This window comes from Balearica regulorum, chromosome 3 (assembly GCF_011004875.1).
Source record: "Balearica regulorum gibbericeps isolate bBalReg1 chromosome 3, bBalReg1.pri, whole genome shotgun sequence".
Classification (NCBI taxonomy): domain Eukaryota; kingdom Metazoa; phylum Chordata; class Aves; order Gruiformes; family Gruidae; genus Balearica; species Balearica regulorum.
The window spans coordinates 90018802-90038891 of NC_046186.1; the positions used below are offsets into that span (position 1 = coordinate 90018802).

General features: G+C 38.1%; 1 protein-coding gene across 2 annotated transcripts in view; it reads left to right on the forward strand.

Annotated features, from left to right (window-relative positions):
- Positions 1-1293: 1293 nt before the first annotated feature.
- The window catches only part of FEZ2 (fasciculation and elongation protein zeta 2), a 28466-nt gene continuing 9669 nt past the window's right edge, over positions 1294-20090 (forward strand). The window contains exons 1-7 of one of the 2 annotated variants that reach the window (XM_075748870.1): positions 1296-1620; positions 3297-3405; positions 6525-6641; positions 7860-8004; positions 11519-11787; positions 14524-14604; positions 19416-19491. In XM_075748870.1, coding sequence (XP_075604985.1) covers positions 1385-1620; positions 3297-3405; positions 6525-6641; positions 7860-8004; positions 11519-11787; positions 14524-14604; positions 19416-19491 — 1033 coding nt within the window. In that variant the 5' untranslated portion in view covers positions 1296-1384. Of the gene's footprint in view, positions 1621-3296; positions 3406-6524; positions 6642-7859; positions 8005-11518; positions 11788-14523; positions 14605-19415; positions 19492-20090 lie in introns of both variants that reach the window. The other variant, XM_075748871.1, reaches the window with a different exon arrangement.

Here is a 20090-nt window from a genome sequence, read left to right on the forward strand (position 1 = left end):
CTGTTACATCCTTTTGAGATCAAGGGCAAAGGGACTGAAAATGTCCTTGTTCAAACATGGTACACCCTGCAATTAGCATCGTATTCACTGTTTGGATTGCTGCTGGCCACTGTTCTTGCAGAGCTAGCTGCAATAATCCAAAATGCCAAGTAGTAATAGTTACTGAAAGCCCATCATTGACTTTGACTAGGATAAATCAGTATTTTTGTGTATCCCTTTACATTTATATATGCTAAATTTCTAGTAATTTCTTCTCCCTTGCTAGCTACCTGTTCCAGTATTTTAGCTCCTTCCCAAGACTATGGCTATGGATGACTATGTCTTCTAGAAGAGCATCTTCAAATTCTGCCTACAAACATTCTGCTTTTTCATCAGAACAGAACAGAAAACATCATTGTGCTAATGTATAAACCAACAGTGCATCCACATTTCAACACTCAGAGTAGTCCTGGCCTCCTTTGCCCTGCTCCCAATGCCAGAAAGGATCATATTGGGAATGCCTATGTCTACTAGGGTTTCTCAGCTTGAAAAAGCAGTAACTGAGTAGGATAGGACAAAGGTCTTTAAATACCTCAGTGGCACACAGATGCTTAGCAGGGAATTAATTTTGTGCTTGCTGTGTCTCTTTCCAAACATCAAGTAGGAAGTATGAATGGGAAAACAAATTCAAAGAGTGGAGCAGAGACAAATCTTGTTCCATACTGTGGGATAACAAAAAGTTTACAGTGGCTCAAAAAAGTACTAGATAAAAAAGTCTATCGTAAGCTATTGCACATAAGGGCACAACACAAAGCTAGCAAAGGATGGGCATGGGAGTGACCATGCTAGTAAGAACCAAGTATCTCCAAAACTTAGTTTTATACACGTTAGGTGGCTGAATGGAGGGGAAAATGACAGCCCCAAAGCCACCCGTCCCTAGGTTACCAGGTTAAAATGAAATTACTGCAAATATTCCTCCTTCCCCTTGTCCCCTCCCGGTGAACTGCCCCTGTTCGCTGCCTCACAAGCAGCTGCCTCAGGCTGCGGCCGTCGTTTTCCCTGTGAGGTGCCCACTGGCGCGCTCAGGTCCGGCCCCCGCCGGCCACCTGCCTCACTGTCCTCCGCGCCGAGGGAGGCCGGGGGTGCCCGGGCCAGCTCGCCTCGGTGCTGCCGCGGAACGGACGCCCGGCTCCAACAGGGGCGACGCCGCTGACAGCCGCCGGTGAGGCGGCCCCGCCCGCTGCGGCCGTCGGGCTGCCCCGCGCCGTCACACGCCCCGCCCCTTGCCGCCGCCACGCCCCCTCCCCCCCCCGCCCGAGCTGCGGGAGGCGCCGGGAGCGCGCACCGCCGGGACCTGCGGGTGGGCGCGCGCAGCCCGGCGTCTCCAGCTGCGGCGGCGGCGGCTATGGCGGCGGCGGCCTCGCAGCGAGACCCGGGGGATTGGCAAGACTTCTCAGGCTTCCAGCCCTCCGCGGGGAGCGGTCCCGAAGCTGCCCGCGACAAGGGCGGCTGGGGCGGTGGGGATTTGGGGGCGAAGTTGTCTCTCTGTTTTGAGCCCCCACAGGCCCGGGCTGGTGGCGGCAGCGAGAGCCGCGTTCCGCTGCGGCCCCTCACGGAGCAGAGCGCTCTGCAGGACGACGAGTGAGTGCAGGCCCGGGGGGAAGGCAGGGAGAGGGAGCGGCGGTGGTTGGGGCGCCCGAGTGGGAGGCCTGGCCCGGCCTGAGGGGACAGCCGGGGCGGGGACGCGGGGCAGGGTGCGGAGCCGGGGGGCGGTGGGGGCTCTGGGGCTCGCTAGCCCCGCTCTACGAAAGTGCTGCCCCTGGGCCTGCTGGCCTGGGCCTCCCTCTCGCTGAGGCCCAGCAGGGCTTGTGGGCTGCGGGAGTTGAAGCTTTTCCCCGCCCGCGGGACTGCAGCTGGGAGCCGCCGGGCCCGAACCTGGACCCGGGGCAGGCGCGCACGTTCGGCCTGCGCGGCGCAGGGGCGGCCGAGCCGGCGGCGCTGCCTTGGCACCGAGCCTGCTGGGTTTATTGCCCTGACCGCCGGGGCATCCCCATGCCTCCTTCCTCCGGGGAAAGGAAAAGTAGCTGTTCTGAAATGCGGAGTGACAGAGGGTAGTATTTGTTTGCTTCTTGCAAAATGCCCAGCGTTTCAGTGTTTGGAATTAAACGTGGGAAGTACGGAAAGCAGATGGAGAACTGTCATCTGCAACTGTGATAATTGTTTTTTTTTTCCTTGAGCAATAGAGCCTTTCACATCTATACTGCTTTCCTGTTTTTAACATTATTTTACACGTATTTATACTTGTTATTTTACAATAAACTTCAGTCAGTTTATGTTCATTAAAAATACTGCAGTTTTTCTTTGAGGTAACTAAATTGTCTTATTCTAAGAGAAGAAAAAAAAACCTGTTAGCAAAAGACTAGATTCCTATGGTATAAACAGTGAGGTAAGTTCAAAGAACCATAAACCAGAGACATGCTGTGCAGTGAAGAGGCTCCGTCTGCCCTTCTATGTCTGGCTCAGCCATTCCTCAGACCTCCTCTGAGCCTAGCTAGGCTACTGCTCCAAACATGCACCTACAGTGTAGCTAACAAACCCTGCCTCTAAGCGCTGACTTGAGGCAGCAACCTGCTAACAGGGCTGCTCTGTTTCAAAATCTGAACTGGTATACCAGAATAGGGCTGCATATGCAAGCCTCTGGTGTAGCCAGAGAGGTCGTACACTGCAGACACAGTTAAGGTCAGCTGTAGTCGAGAGTGGTAGGCTGAGCTCAGCAAGAGTGCTTCTGGGTGAAACTAAATTCTTGCAGAATTTTAGAATCATTTGTGCATGTTCATTATTCTGTGATAAATGGAAAGAAAGAAAGGAAAGAAAGGAGGAAAGATCTGGCTCAGAATTTGCTACTCGGCCTCTGCTAATTCCCAATTTTAACGTGCAAAAGGCAAGCAAAACAGGAACAATGCTAGGAATGGAATCTGTAGCTGAGCTCAAATTTCAAAAATTTTATCCACCCCCCAAAAAGATTTGGGGTATGGTTATATAATTAGTAATGAAGCTATCTCTTCATCATACTGTTTTATTTTACCACTGTGCATACACTGTTGGTTTAAAAAGAGAAATAAATTATGTTTATCAAAAAATACTTCTCTTAGCTTCAAAACATTATAAAAGTATTGTCAGTAACTTGTAGATGAATATTTAGGGAGGAAAAAATAGTTGTTGATATAAATATATTATCATTACAAATATGTTTACTGCTGATCAGTTGCTGCTTGTTTTAAGGTCTGTATTTTTTGTTCCTTTATTCCTCTCTTCAGGATTTGGAATGCTTTAACTGATAATTATGGTAACGTAATGCCAGTTGACTGGAAATCTTCCCACACCAGAGCTTTGCACTTGCCAACACTGAATCTTTCAGAAAAAGGAGTAAGTTTTGATCAGCAGAATTACTCTCTTTGGATCTTTTATACTCAGCAGGGAAATAAAACAATTTGCGTTTGTATGAAAGAGTGATGTTATTAAATGGCTTTAAATATTTTTTTAGTGCTTGGCATTATACATGAGAGGTTTTTAAAAATCAAAAAATCAAGCAACCATTGATGTATGTGTGCATCTCCTTGGATTGGAATAATTCGGGGTTAGTTTTAGATGGATGTTCATTAGAACCAGAGCATGATAGAAAAAAAATCTAAAATGAGAAAGTGTTTCACATAGTCTTTCTGCCATCTGTTTCATGTTGAACACTATTCTGGGTAAGGGAGGAAAGGAGGTGGGAGTACTCTGATTTAGTAAATCCAGTGTGGACTTTCTTAAAATTCATCTCATTCTGCAGTCAGGTGGAGACTAAAGTGGCTTCTTTTGTGGGGAAGGTGACACAGGAGACACCGAAGTGCAAGTGTTTGGTTTGGTTTTCTTATTTAACAAGTCAAATAGTTGTCTGGGGAGGGAGCAGGGAATGAAGAGCCTCAGAGAGGTTTATAGAAAGGGTTGTCCTCTGATCTTCTTAAAAGTGGATTAAAACGCTTCAGGAAGAAAAGCTGGGAAGAATTCCTATCTCCCAGGTCTTCTGAGGAAACGAGTGGCTTATCTTTTAACCATAGCGCAGTTACGTTGTAAAAATACCTGTGTGTGTAACCTGAAAATAGGGTACTGCTTTGACTTCTGCCATCCATTATATAATCCACAGCTACTTTTTACTGTGACAGGAACAAAGATTATTCTGCTGAAGAGAATACTTGGGGTTCAGCAGGGGAAGATGGCAGTTGGAACTCACTTTCTCAATTTGAATCTGATGATTATCCCTTGAATTTGACTTGTGTTTATTCTAATTTTTATTAGAATGTTCAGATTTTCTAAGTGATTTTAGAGTAATTAAATCCTCACATTTGAAGTAAAAAGACTTGCAACCCTCCATGCTGTGACCTCGTTGTCTGATTGAAAAATGGACTGGAAAACTGATGGATTTATTCATAAGGAACTAGGTACAATTTAAAAAAAATGTTTCATATAGTATTTGTAAGTTTTTTGCATAAAAAAAATTTGGTGTTGCTGGATTAGAAAGAATCTTAGGTATTCTGCCCATAGAGGGAAGATCAGTTTAAGGATTAAACATATCTCAAGTTTTTTCTGCTTTCACTCCACCTGGCGTGCCTTTTGATGTGTGAAGCCTATCTGTTTGGGAGCATTTGACATACTTACGTTCTACTTTGTATTTCAGCAGTATTTCTGGATATGTGACAGCACATATGGACCAGCTAGTAGCTTGTTTTAACTTTCTTACAATGAATACTAACAGCTAAGCAACACTTCCTTGATGCGTTTGAAACTAATAATATGCTGTTGAACTTGTGCTTAAAGTGTTTTTGTTCCTGTTTTAGTAGGAGAGAAAATGTAAGGTGAATGAGGCTGATTCATCTAATCTTTGTTGCTTCCCATCACAGATCTGTGAACACTTTTATATGGCTTTGGTGGTGAAAGAAGTAGTTGGGTGGAAGTGTTGTACAGTGGTACAAGGAACAGGATTGAGCAATTGCTTATTTGTTGTATTTTTGTTAGATTACTTTTAAACAAGTCATTCCCTGGTAGGAGTGTGAGGTCAGAAACAGACATGGAGTGTGGCTGGGTGGAAAGCCAGGTGGTCCTTCTGGCATCAGCTGTAGCTTGTGCTGTTTTAGGTGGTTTATTAGCCTAAATTATCAGAATATATTCTAATAGTCTCTCAAAGTGTTGTTTCTGGAGATGTCAGGAGAGGAAGCTGACCTCCTTCTAGATAAACTGTTATCCTTGCTTATAATCCCATAGTTGTTGTCATAATGCTGTATACATGAAAAAACATTTGAGGACTGCAGATGCTAAAGAACGTCAAAACTGGAAAACTGGAACATATCTGTGCAGTAGGTGAACAGGTATTCTTAATGGAGCCCTGTCACTGCATGGTTTATTGGAATTCAGGTTCTGGAAAAAAGTGGACGTTTGACTTCATTCTGATGGCTGAAGAAATACAAATTGTATGTTTTCCTCTATAGACTAAAGATCTGGGGATATCAGCAGCATCTTCAAAATGAATCTGAAAACTTAAGGTTTCTGAAGAAACTGGGAAAAAGAGAGGAATTACAACAGAAATTGAAAACTGAATACAGTGAGCGCAAGGACTTTATACAGCTAGTCGTAATGCTTGTAAATTAGACCAAAGATCATTTAAAGCGATTGAGCTCAAAATGTCAAAGGTTAGGGGTTGCAGCTTTTGAGGGCTGAGGCTTTGCAGCTTTTGAGGCTTTTCTAGGTTAATTTGGCTGGAGTCTAGTAATAGACAAAGTGCAGAAAAAGCCAACAACTTTGTAAATAAACTACAGCGTACTACTATGTGAGAGTAAAATATACCTGACTGATTAAGGCGGGGACTTAAATCTTTTCTTTTACTAAATGCACATCTTTGGTTTTGAAGGATGAGTGTAATTTGATGGTATATGTGTGGGAACAGTGTTACTTCTGTTTCTTTTTGAAAGGACTCCGAGATATTCACCAATATATTTTTAATCTGGGGTGATAACCATGTTCTATTTTTTAAAACAACTGTTTTCATGTCATCTTATGTGAAAAAGTAGAACTATAAAAGCATGTAAAATAACAGGTTTGTGTAATGCTAGAGATTATAGATAGGTTTTCATCTCGCACTGACATATGTCTGTCTTCATTTAAGATGTTAATATCTACACTGGGATCAGTGCCTTCCATGCAGATATCTGCATGTCATTGTGTGTATGGCCTTTATATGCTGAAGGTGTTTAAAGACTTTAAAGACTGACAGCTATTTTAACTTTCTCCAATTGCAGTTTTGATTTCAGTTGTTAAAGTACCTCAGTTTCCAGGTATTTGACAGCAAGAATCATTGATTTCCTTATTATGGGCAAGGAATCTGTTTCATTCTTAAATTTCAATATTAGTTCCCCTTTTGGTTTTTATATATGTACATGTATTTTTTATATACACACACACAAAAAGTGTATATATATATTTATATAAATACACATTTTCATGTTTTCTAGGTAAATGATAACTTGAACCTTGACCTGTCAGATGACGAAGAGCTGAGAGAACAGTTGGATATGCATTCTATCATTGTTTCCTGCATCAATGATGAACCACTCTTCACAGCAGAGCAGGTGAAATGTTCAACAAAGATAGTGTTGTTGGTGTAGTGTTTCCTTTAAGTCTGTAATTATTTTTTGTTCCTCTTCCTTGCTGTTCACCATAGCTAAGCTTCTTGATTGTTTGGTTGTTCTTAATTTAGAGTCATAATAATGTGTGAGATATTACTGCGTCATTCAGACTTGAAAAGTATTCAGATGCTTCGGATGAGGTTGATAGTCCAGGGTATTTGAAATCTTTGTGCACTTCTTACAATGAATTAGTCAGAAATACTACTAAATTAAATATATGTGTTAAGAAGCAAAAATATTTTCAGAATGTTGGTGGTATTGTAGAGTTTGTAATTTCACAGCATGACTGTATGGCCATTCGTATCTTCACGTGACTTTGTGGGTAGTGAGAATTCTTCTAAGTTTTTGTCTAATATGAGAGCAGATAATCAGTTCTGCTACTAAGCTTTCAAACTACTTAGTGTTTAAAGGCTTCTGTTCCAAATCCATGGATTTACTTAAGTTATCTTGAAAATTGCACTTCTGAGTAAGGTTAATGATCATCCACTAACACCCTGCTTTAGTAAGCAAATGCAAGAATGTATTTTCTTGTTGTTTAAGTGGTTACCTGTGAACTCTGAACATGGTTATTAAGAGTACGAGAGACAGGATTGCTTGAACTGCCTCAGCTCTTTTTTTACTGTGAGGTTGATCTCAGCACTGTCTACAGCCTTTAAACCTGTAAGAGTTGAAGTGTTAGTTATTTCACCTGTTAATAATTTAGCCTGTAGAAATATGGTAATTTCTATACTGAAAAAGAGCTTTTTTTTTTTGCTTAGAAAAGTGTAGTGAAATGGAGGGTGGGGAGGTAATTGATTTTTGTTGTTGTTTTGCTTTCCTTCAAGTGAATACTTAGGAAAGATATTCCCGCTCACTCTTCAGTTCTCTTAAGCAGATCCATGTGTACCTTCATATAGAAATAACTGTGTAGTTTCAACATCCTGCTTGTTAGGAGATCACCAATGTTCCTTGAAAAGGTAGGCTTATTCTCAGAGAGCAAGGATGGGGAGGAAATGTCAGTATGATTTTGTTGGTTCTCTTCCATCCAGTCTTGGTATTAATTTCATCCAGCAACATCTTCACTAACTGAAACAAAAAAAAACCCTTAAGCACTTAACAGCAAATTGCAGGCTGTTTCTCTTCGTGCAGGAGGGCTTTCATAACGGTGTTCATTTTTTGAAGGTGATTGAAGAAATAGAGGAAATGATGCAAGAATCACCTGATCCAGAAGATGATGAAACGCCCACCCAATCAGATCGGCTTTCCATACTTTCACAGGAAATTCAGACACTCAAGAGATCCAGTACGAACAACAGTTATGAAGAGAGTAAGTGACATTTATTTAGTATTTTGCTCTTACACTTACTCAAAATAGTTTAAAGGGTAAGTCTGCCATGTGTATGATTTATAGCAAGTCCTTCTTATGAAATATCTGCATTCAAAAATATTTTCAAAATGCCCTGAAAGAATAAACTAGATTTAGAAGATAAATAGAAGATTTATCTTTGCCAGCTTCAATAACTTAGAATAAAAATAAAACTTTATAGAATTTCAACTTAAAGCAAATACGCTGAAGCTTGATTAACTGGAATGAGGTCTGTTCATAGGTAAAGTGATAAGTCGATCATTTTATTAAACTTTATTAATTTTTATATTTTGAAGTGAGACGCTTTCTTGAGGCCAATACACTGTGTTTAAGAAGATTAGCTAAAGCTCTTGAAAGCTATGCAGTAAAAAAAGAAAATTATGTTTCTTTGGTAGTGTTTCAGTCACTGCAACATATCTTGATATACAGTTACATAAAAATAAGGCAACCGTTGCGCTTTTTTTCCCACGAGGACCTTGCATATTTTTCTCTCCTCCCCTTCCATTCATCATCAAAAAGCTTAAAAGTTAAAAAAAGATTGTATTTTCTTCTACTCCAATTAAATCATCTGTTCTTCCCTGTAGAAAAGGAAAGGAGAAATTACGTGCGTAGTTTTAATTGTAGTAGGTTGAATTGTATGTAAAAGAAACCTGTGATTAATCAGTTTCATGATGGAAATTTGTTTCATCTGCATACTTGTCAAAATCAGTTCTGGAAGGTAATAGGAACACAAAGAATATTTGCTAGATGATCCTTCTACTTTGGTCCCTCTTACAAAGTTTATTGCTTTCTTTCCTGTAGTCTGGGTCAGCAATATAAATTCTGTAGAAGATTCGGAAAACTGGCTGACCTTTTGTGACATGATTTACAGTTTCTGCTACACTTACGATTTATGGAGGAGATCCCATTTTCATGGTTGGACTCTTAGCTGTCTCAATACATAAATTTCAGGAATGTGAAAGCAAAGTGTATCCTGCTCAGCAGGGCTTCCTGCTTTTCTGACAGTTCCATATGTCCTTAGGTTTGGAGCTAATCAAGCTTACTTGATATTTCATATCATATTTATTTTGTTTTGCCTCAGGAGTTCATCTTGTCTGTTCAATCTTTATGGTTTAAAGGTCAACCCGTACCAAACAATGCCTTGAGTTACTTTGGCAGATAATTTAACTTTGCATCACTAGTTTCTCAGGATCTGCTTTCATGTCTTTCAGGTCACTATTTTATGGAAAGCTCTTGCTACCTTTTTTGTGTGCAGAGCTGCTTCAGAATTAGTCCTCATCTCTCTGAAATTATTGTAGGGTTTTCCTAGAAACTATCTGGCTTTTGTAAGACAAGTCAGAGGTGTTAATGTTTAGGATTGAGAGCAGGAAATCGAAGCCTGTATTTACTTTTTTCTGGGATGGGAAAAGACATGTATTATGACAGTCCAAAAATGAAACCAGTTATAGCTCTGGTTATGCAGGTGAGTCCTTTAGCCTACATGTCTAAGATTTAATCTTTAAGTAGTCTTCTGCATTTGAATTACTCTGTCTTCACTCACCTGTGTCAGCTGAGTAGTTCCTATGTAGCCCTTTTGTAGGCTTTGATAATGACAACTGACCTATCATAAACAAGTCAGGATTGCAGTTGGGTAATCTGCACCTGTGTTTTTGGAACAATTGTCACGTAGGCTGTGAAGCTGGTTCTTCAGTGTTGGAACTCACTGGTGCGTTCTCTACTCTTTCACAAAACCTAAACAGTGGTGCAACCTATGCTTTTTAGCCTGTCCTTTGTACTGAATGCATATGGAACTTACCCATATTAATTTTTACCACAGAGTGTACTCAGTTTCGCAGACTGTAAGGCCTATTCTGTGACTTGCAGAACCCACAGAGCACCAGATAATCTTGTCTCTGAATTTACCTTTCTTCCCCCTGCTTATGTTTGAGTTGATGTTATTTGCTATTGCTGACAACCAGAGTTGACTTTGCAAAAACTTATTGCTGTGGTAAGACCTGCTGTGGTATGTTCAATGACTGTGAGCACAGCCAAGATCTGTGTTACAAGTAGAGGCCATAACCTGCATGCTACATACTTGGAATAGTTTAAACAACAACATAGGCGATGGATGGTTCAAACTACTTGAAAAACAGATCCTTAAGCATATGGTACTGCTACAGGGTTTGAAGAGAGTTTAAGGCCTAAGCTACTCCGAAAAACTGTGGCTCCTTGCTGGAGAGGTTTGCCTTAACAGGTTTCATTGCTTTTTCTTTAGTGAGTGAGTGACAAGGAGCTTTCTCCAGTCAGTTTTCCCTGCTGTAATTTAAGAGAGAAAAATCACATTTCACCTGTTACCTTTGATGCTTCTCAGAGCTATACTTTTTTTGTAGTTTGTGGCCTTATTTGTATTTTTCAACACTTGTCCATAGGCACTTTTCCTTATAACAACATTTACTAGACTAATTCAACGTAACCAAATAATTATGAACGTCTATGCAGTGTCCTTAAACAGATTGTACCCTTCGGTGTAACCAGGACTACTCATTTCTCAAATGCCAATGAAAATTATGTTCTTTGAGATAGCAACTGCTGGGACTTACTAGCTTCCTAGGTGTCAGACTTAACTGGGAATGGAAAGCAGTCCTCAAAGAACGTGCTCGCTTTTAACCCAAGCAAGCCTCAGAACTTTCTTCTTGGTCATAATTTCATTCTGTAACACATGGCCCAATAGTACCTTTAAAATGCGAACCTGGAGGGTTTTTTTGTTTCCAAACCAACATTTTACAGGTGTCTGATTTAGCTTTGACCAATTCAGTCTCATGCTTTCTCACCAACTATTAATGCCTATTTTTGATTGAAATGAGCCTGTCAGCTAATTTTGATCTAGGTCTTTGTTTCAGGCAAGTCAAGGCCATGCTTTTGACTACAATCCCCAAAGAAAATTGGGAGAATTTTGTTGGTTTTTCTACTAAATGCATCTAAAATATTATCATAAATGCTTGGTGCAAGCTTTTATTAATATGCATGCGTAACATAGCACTGTCCTCAAGAAGATTCCCTCCCCTATAGAGTATAGTTTCTATATTACTGTAGGTGAAAAATCCAAGGATTCCAGAAATGCCAAAGTGTTGGTTGTTTGGTCAGAAAATATGGAGACACATACTTACTTTGAACAGCGTGTGTGGGTGGGTGGAAAGTAATAGTTAACAGAGGTGTCAGAATTAGAAGTTTAGCGCTTACATCGGCTTCCTTAACTACAACGTGCTCTTTATATTTGCACATTTTCTCAGAAATAAGAAGAAAGTGTAACCATCTTCTTGTTGCTTATCAAGTTGTCTCAGTGATGTGTTTATTCCTGTAGGAATGTTGTTTTGTTCTGTGTAGCTTTAGAATTGAATTTTTTGTTTTGAAAAATTTCAGAGTACTTTTTTCTTGTAATTCTCTATTCTCATGCTTAAAATCTTGACAGATTGCTTTTTATGTGAACTATTTATAGGAGTAAAAAGATTGTCTGTTGCTGAGTTAAATGAACTGCTAGAAGAAATTGAGACTGCTATTAAGGATTATTCCGAGGAACTGGTACAGCAGTTGGCTCTACGAGATGAGTTAGAGTTTGAGAAGGAGGTGAAAAACAGCTTCATTTCTGTCCTCATTGAAGTACAAAACAAACAGAGAGAACACAAAGAAACGGCAAAGAAGAAAAAGAAGCAGAAAAATGGTAGTCCTCAGAATGGCAAACAAGAAAGAGGTCATATGCCTGGAACAGTAAGAAAATTTTTGTAACTATTTATACATTCAAAATATTTTTTGTTTTTTCCCTATGGGAAGTAGCAGTCCTAGATTATGTCAAGATACCTGGTACACCTGCTTCTGTGCCTTCATTCGCAGACAAGGCTTAGGCACTTCTATTGAGATTATTTTTTTACAAGGTCATATAACATTTTACTCTTAAACTCAAAAAAGAATTTTTTATTGTTTGTAAATTAGCCTGGAATCAGCATAGCTTTCTTGCAAAAAGTACTGTCTTTGGATATACTTCTGTGTGTTCTGTTGTCAGTAGGCAAACTCATTTATCTGGTTTCACTGTGAATTTTGGTATGTGTGTACCACTGTTACTCTTGCAGGAAGTTCAGTATTGTTGATGTAGTTTTACGGAGATTTATTTATCATACTGGAGTTTAGGTAGGAAAAAAGTAAAACTCTTACCCTAGATCTCTTGAAACCTGTGGCAGAGTTACTACGTCCAATGAGAGACAGGGATGAGGTCAAAGTGTAGTGCAGATGTACAGGGAGGAGATAATATGATTTATTCTTTACAGAACATAGCAACAAAAGGAAAAATGTCTTTCAAACAGAGTTTGAATAATAGCAGGCAGAGAATGAAAGTAATTGGATTATTATCTTGTCAATGCAATTTTTTCTTTCTTATCTGTCTAGTATAATTTTAAATTACTTAAGTGGGATATTAATGTTAGAATTTCTTAGTGTCTCTTACAGGATGTGGAAAATGTTGTTAATGTATTGTAGATCTCTGCTAAGTCCCAGAAAGAATGCTTCAGTTTGACATCAGAAAGTTTTGGGGTTTGTCTTTCAAACATAAGGAATAAACATTTGTAATGAAACATTAATTCTTCAGAATCTATTTCTAAACTTACAAGAATAAGATACCTGTGATATAACCCAAAAGGAGTTCTGATCTTGTCTGTGTAATGAAAAGTGTTTGTGTACATAGCTATGTTTTAATGGAACTCTAAGAAAGTATATGTCTGGAAAACAACTCAAAATTGTCATCCCTTTGCAAGAGCACAGTGAAAAGTTCAAATGTACTCCTTTTAGGTTCTCAGTCATGGGAAAAACAAAAAGTGGCATTCTAACTAGAAAGAAAAATAAATATTTGGTTTTGAAACTGAGTCAAGTAATTCATAAGCTACTCTTGCTAGTTTCAAGTTTAGAGACTTGAATGATATTTTCAAGTATAACTGCACATGCTCCCAATATAAGACACTTTTGTATTGTTTGCTTCAGGATATAAGTGTGTCAGATTGCTTTCGGAGAGAGGTTTAACAAACTAGCTCCCAAGTAAGACTGTAGGCTGCATATGTGTGGTTCCTTTGAAAATAGCTTTCGCTATCACCAAGTATGGATTTGAGAGCCTTCTTCCAGAAAGAGATGCAAGCTTCCTTCAACACTTCTTTTTTTTTCTTTTTAAAGTGCTGAGAATGTGCATACAGATAGTGCGTTCAAGTATCTTTGTGAAGAGTGAGTTTCTGTTAATTAATAATGTTTAATAATTTTATTAACTAGAATGAAGTCTCATTTAAATACAAAACTTGGAAGTAGGGTTAAGTTTTCATACTCTAAGAAAATCAATTCTTCTGTTGATATTATAATTGAATTTTAATATAGGTTTTAATTCTTTGTCCTTGATACAGTCTTTGGGTAAATCACTTTCTTGGACTTCTAAAACTTTAACCTGTCTCACAAGGGCAAACTGGGAGGTCATTAAAAACAGTCAGGGCTTGAAGATACCAGTTCCTTTAAGTAGGATATCTTAAAAGAGTTAAGATGGCTTTGGCAACATCTATGTCTATTTACTGACCTTGTTGTGCTTTAGAAAGCAAATGAATACTGTATTCCAGCACATTTTATTCCCCCTCCCATAAATAAATACATTCAGATAAGCATGCTGAGGTGTGTGCATCATACTGCCCTGTGTCAGCAGCTTTACAGCTGCTTCTTTTTATGTTCTTGTCAGTTGCTGATTTTTCTATCTCATGGTAAACTTCAAAATTATTTTGATTTTTTTTTTTTTTTTTTACTTCTCCAGCAAGCAAAAAGGATTACAAAGTTCAAGAAAAAAAAACTGTGGTTGGGTTGTATATTAATTTTCCTTTATTTGGATTCCATGATTCCATGTAATGGAGCTTGAAATTAATATGGGTGCATTATTAACTAATTATGTATATTTTATCATACTACAAAAAAAATGTGGAATACTAATTGTTGCTTCAGTTGTGGAAAAGGAAGCATGAAAGCATAAAATGTTTTAAAGAGGTAGAGCTGAAAAGTACTATATCTGAACAGTGTTTCTAATAGATGCTTAAAATCTCCAAAATTTGTATCGGCAGTGTCTCTAAACATATATTGCTCAAACAGGAATTTTAAAGGAGATTGTACTGTGAACTAAACTTTCAAAAATACTATTTTTTACGTTTCAAAATGAAACAGCTTTAAAAGGCAAGTTTTGATTATTGGGTCTGCAGTGTGAAGATTTTGTTTGATTAAATTTTTATGTAGATATACCTCTTAACTGCCATTATAAGGTTTTCTTTCAATTATAAAAATGAAGTAGGTGAATGAAAAAATAGAAATGTGCTGAAATACATCTTAGAGCTTGTCTTTGTCATTCGTCTTTAATAATCTTTATAAATGCTGATTAATAGTCTTCTGAACTTTTATCTGTCCCTTTTTTTCTTTCTGCTATGTTTTCACTACTTTTAGCGCTTCAGCATGGAAGGGATCTCAAATGTCATACAGAATGGCCTCCGCCACACGTTTGGGAACTCGGGTGGAGAGAAACAGGTGCTGGGCTATCTTCTCTCTTCTCCTTATTCTTTGCCTGCACTTTTGGTAGGAGCTGAGATCTTGAAAATTGACAGTAGTTGAAGATAAATGCTGAGATAGGAAAAAATAGAACAAAAATGTTGGAATCTGTACTCTTTCCCGGCCTCAGGACTCTAATCAGCCTACAGTCTCTTTCTCTCCTCCACAGCTCGAGACAGTCAAGACTTGATATCCTGATGCACTGAAATAATAACCATTATTTCTTACCCCAGACTAAAAGTCTGTTTTGGCATAATGCATGCTTCAAATACATTGCATGTCTGTAAAAATTAATATCCAATCGAAGAATACGTATCAGATTAGACATAACATTTCAGCCTTCAGCATTAAGGACTTGGGTAATATCTACAACTGAAAAAGGTTTTGATTTCTTGTTTGTTCAGACATTCAGAGCTGATATATCTAAAACCACAGTAGCATCTGGAAAATGCATGGTCTCAATTGTATGTCTTTTTGCCTTTGAAAACTGCATGATGTGTACAATGCAGATTACTGATATAAAATACATATGCTATTGGCAAGTTTTTGTCTTTTCATTGACTGTTTAAATGTTGAAATATACAGCACAGAGACCCAGCTTCAGTGGCTATCACTGTAGATGTTATATATACCTAGGTAGCAAGATTCTTATGCTTTATTTCAAAGTAATACTTAATTGTTTCAGAAGTATGTATGTATTTTATTAAATGTATTCTGTGTTTTGGTAAAGTGTTAACGCTTATGCTTTTGTTTAGGCTTTTGGCACACATTACAAAATATTGGTATTTCACATTATTTAATGCATACCCACCCATTATAGTTTATGCAGAATTTATTCCCCCCCCCCCCGTGAGAAGTCTATTGAGGCAATAAAGAGCCTGGTACTTTAGAAGTCATTGCTGATTAGACTTTTATCTGGAAGATGACTGGAGTATCCTGTAGAAGATGAGTTCAGGAGGTAGAACAACTCCTCTCAAGTCATTCCTGAATCACGAATTCCTGAATCCTGAATTTGGGGATCCTGAACAAGTGCATACAGCGAGCTTAACAGGTTTTATCACTCTACATTATTTCAATACTGGTAAAGTAATAGCTGTCCTGTTTTTTTTTTTTTCTTTGCTATCTTTACCATTTAATAGTAAATTACAGCTGTATACCTGTATCTTTAGATATAATAAATATCATGTATTTTCATAAAGTGGCCATAAAAAGGCCAGCTCCTCTGACTTTTGTTTAAAAGAATTCTTTTATATGCATATCTCTATCCAAATATACCTTTTCTTCTTTGACTGCCACCTAACTTTCTAGACATAAGTAGCATAATCATATATTAACAATTAGATAGCTCTTCCAGTCATTTTTTTTGAGTTAGTTTACTGATGTTATTCTTCATGTTGATCATAGTTTTCCACTGATTTATCTTATACTATATCCTTGTTAGCAGGGTTATGGTTTTTTTTTCCCTTCCTGTATTCTAAAGCCAATCATGGAAATAACAAGACCTTAAAATGAAAAGTAGGGGAGAAAGGTAGGAGAGATACCAGCTCTTTTCTGATTTAGTCCTGGAAATCCATTTTTATATGGCATTTGTTTTTTGTTTGGGGTTTTTTTGTTTGTTTTTTGTAACATTACCAGACACTGGCCTTGCTTTTAAAATATTGGTGTCATCTTCTTATTGCAGCAAGTTGCAAAGTAAGAAAAGTATCAGATGCTCAGTTGCTTAGTGTTGCTCTCAGAATATTTAAGTGGTTTTTCAGGGTGTTATTTTCATTCTAAACTCATGTTCAGGTGTTTTCTGATAGCAGGGAAGAGTTAGTTACCAATCTGGAGTTGTGCTCCAAAAAAAAATGCAAGGACAGACCATTTCTTGTGTACCTTAGAAGGCAGAAGTTCATACACATAAAGTCACAGCGTAAAGTCTATGAAAAGTTTGTACAGTTATTTCAGAACTTTTTTCAATCTTTAATTTTAATGGTATTTACCACCTCTACTATTTTCTGGGTAGTATTACTCTGATAGTGGGTATTTTTCTTTTTAAAATTTTAGTCCTTTTTTCTGTGTGTGTGTGACAAGTGAAAATGGCTTGGAATTTTTCAGTGTTTAAAGAAGAAGTTTCAGTGGGAACTACCTGTTCCCATCTGATAATGCAGTTGGAAAAAACACTGACTGCATAAAAGCCATTGAAATGTTGGTAGGGCTTTCTGTGATCAGAAAATTTAAGATAGTCATCTTCATTTCAATTTTTTAGGCATATAGTCACTTTTTATGGGTGATTACAAATTGCAGTGGGAATTGCTGCTTATCATATTGTCAAATCTACTTCAAAAATTTAGAGGTCACAGTAGACTTAACACTTGGGCATGTCAGTAATCTACACTTTAGTCATTTTTTTTTCTTCCTTTTCATAATACGTTATCTTTCACACAGCAATTCAGGGAATGAGTTTTTATGGTGATATTAGAGAGACTTATCGTTGCAGCAGTGAAGTATTGATGAGAACAACAATATGATTTCTGGAAACTTAGAAAGAAAATAGTTTGGTTTTTTCTATTATTACTTTTACAGAGGAAAAATGGAAGGTGGAGTTTACAGGAGAAGGAAAACAGGAAATATTGGTATTTGGTCCAGGAAACATGTCCTAGTAATTTATTGTCTACGTAAAGGGTAGAATGCCACTTAGTTCTGACAGCTGGAAATGACAGCCTGAGATCTGATTTTTGAGTTAGTAGATCTACTTTCATCTCTGACATTTGCAGATCTGAGAGCCTTATATCTAGCTATTGATTCTGGTAATTTTATTAAGAGCACAAATCTCTAATGATACCTGTTGGTTACGTCTGCTGGAAAAGAAATTGAAAATTGACTGTTTCCTGAGAAGCATTGCATACTTTCCTCTGCTGTGCTAAACGCATGTGAGAAAATGCTGAAGGAATAGGGTGGGAGAAAAACACCCTATGTTTGCATTAGGTCTTGGTGAGGTGTTAGTACATCCCATACAGTAGGTTCCCTTAAGTCATACAGAATTGAGTCTGGCTTTTAGGCAGAAGGTATGGTTGGGCATGAGGTGCATGAGCCTGCTCTAAACATGGCAATGGTTATAGCTGCATTTGGCAGCACTAAATCTCCTTCTGGAAAGTGAACCTCTTCACCAGAGTCTGAGTTACACTTGACTCTTGCTGAACTGCTGCTCCTAGGAGAGAAGGAGACCGTGTACATAACGTCTTTCCCAGTTGTTATGTGGAGAACCATATATCTCTCAAGTTAAATGAGAGACAGAGGGTTGCATTGCCTACTGCCTTGTAGCTGTGAACCCCAAATAAAGTTCCTGTTAAATTCTTAAATATTGAATGGCAGGTGATTTCAGGAAGCTTTTTCATTAGGGAAAATTCCTGCCATTTCAGTGCTTTTGAAATGCTGCCCTCTTTAAGAAGGATGTGCGTTCATATAGGCTGCAAAGTAAGATGTGGCCTAAATGTATTTAATAACAATCTTAGAGCAACAGGGTTGCTTCCAGAGTTTGAAAATAAGTCTTGGCTGCATTCCAGATAGGAAAATCCTTAAAGATCTAAGAAAAGTTTTTGATTGGGTTTTTTTTGTTTTGTTTGGTGTTTTTGTTTGGGGGGGAGGGTTATTTTGTTTTTTTAAAGCTGACAGGAAGGTAAGATTTCAGTAAAGAGAAAATAGAACAAAAGCAGAGTTAGTTTGAAACAATCTTTTGCATACTTGACTAATAAAACTGAAAATTGAAATAAACAAATGGTGGGCTCTCATGTTTAATTAGGCTTGTTTTGTACCTTTTGGTTGGAAGTGTATAGGGTCAGAAGGCGAAAGTTATCTGTTTTCATTTTGACCTAAGTAGTGCAGTCTGATTTTCTTTGTGCAGAGGACTATTTGGTGCTGGGACTGTCAACACTCTTTATTCTGTCAAAGTCTTTGGAATGTTTAACATTCTTAGTAAGAGTTACACAGTTACTGAGAAAATTCTATGGCTTTTTTTGAGATCTTTCCCCCCCAAATACGTGTTAGCATGCTTATACAAACCTGAATGCCTTACTTCATGCATACCCACAGCCTCTATCAGTTATGTTCTGGAATCTTTTAAAAAGCTGACTGTTACCAGTTTCCTGAATGATTTGAAGGCAATATCAATATTTATCTGGAAAGATTTTTTTTGTGATTGTTGTTTTTTAATATACTTACTGGAAAGAGTTACTTTCTGATTTTTGGGTACAACTGGTAACACTCGCATGATATTTATACTTTCTTTTTTTAAGAGCAAGCATGAAAATTGTTCATCTGTGTTTAGAGTGTTGTTTGAGGGGAGGTGGTGGGAAGGTAGTTCTTCCTGCTTTTATTTCATTGTAAGAAGTACTTTAAATACATGAAGGACTTCTGGTTGACTGCTGGAGGGAGGAAAGGAAAGATTTTACTATTGGAGGCTCAGAGAAAGAAACCTAACAGAGAAACTTTTTACTATGAAGACCTCCAAGTTTTAAAATATTTATTTTTTTTTTAGTGTTTAACTGCATGACTTCTAACATTATGTTCACATAAATTGGGGAAAAAAAAAAAAAAAACAAAAAACCAACAAAAAACCAAGAAGTTGCCTTCTGTTATAAAAGCTTTGGGATAGGAGAGTTATAATCTTAATCTCTTGTGAAATACGGTCTTTTGAAGAGCTTTTATTTGTGGCTAGCAATTTCAATTGCTACAATTTTTTGTAACATTAAATGCAAGCAACATAAATTGCATGAAAGGACTGCCAGGTAACCCTGTTTTTCATTTGACAGTACTTAACAACCGTCATTCCTTATGAGAAGAAAAATGGGCCCCCATCTGTTGAAGATCTTCAGACATTAACCAAAAGTGAGCATATGAAGTTCCTTTCTTCTTTGTGTTTCCAACTGCAGTTGCTCAAAATCAATGAATCGTATGGTTATCTCTTCCTCCTTACCCTATGGCATGGAGGTAAAGTTGCATGATGTTTAACCGTGCATTTTGGCCAATTTTTACTTGTTTTCTGAGCCTTGATGGTATGTTTCCTTTCTAGCTGTTCTCTGAAACCCTGAAGGCTAGAAACTTGCACATACCAAAGTAAATGTTCTCATGTTATTTCAACAGGTGGGCCTTACGTAAATACCGCATGTCATGGAAGTTGGCTGTACTGTCTGAAGTACCTGATATACCCCTGTTCGTTTAAACTTGCTGTTCTTTATTGAGGTTATTGTAACGACTCTAAAAAGTTGGAGTGGATGTTGGGACACTTACGAGTAGTCGTCTAATGGTTGTACTTGATTGCCTTTAAAATAGCCCTTCTCTCTGGGTTGTCTGGGGGTTGTTTGTTAATAAATTTTTAAAATTAGAGAGTATAAACCAAACGGTTTTGACAGTGCTTTGACTTCCACTTCCTTCACATCTTTTTAGGCTAGATCCTCAAAAATATTTCTAAGTCCTCTGTTTTTTAA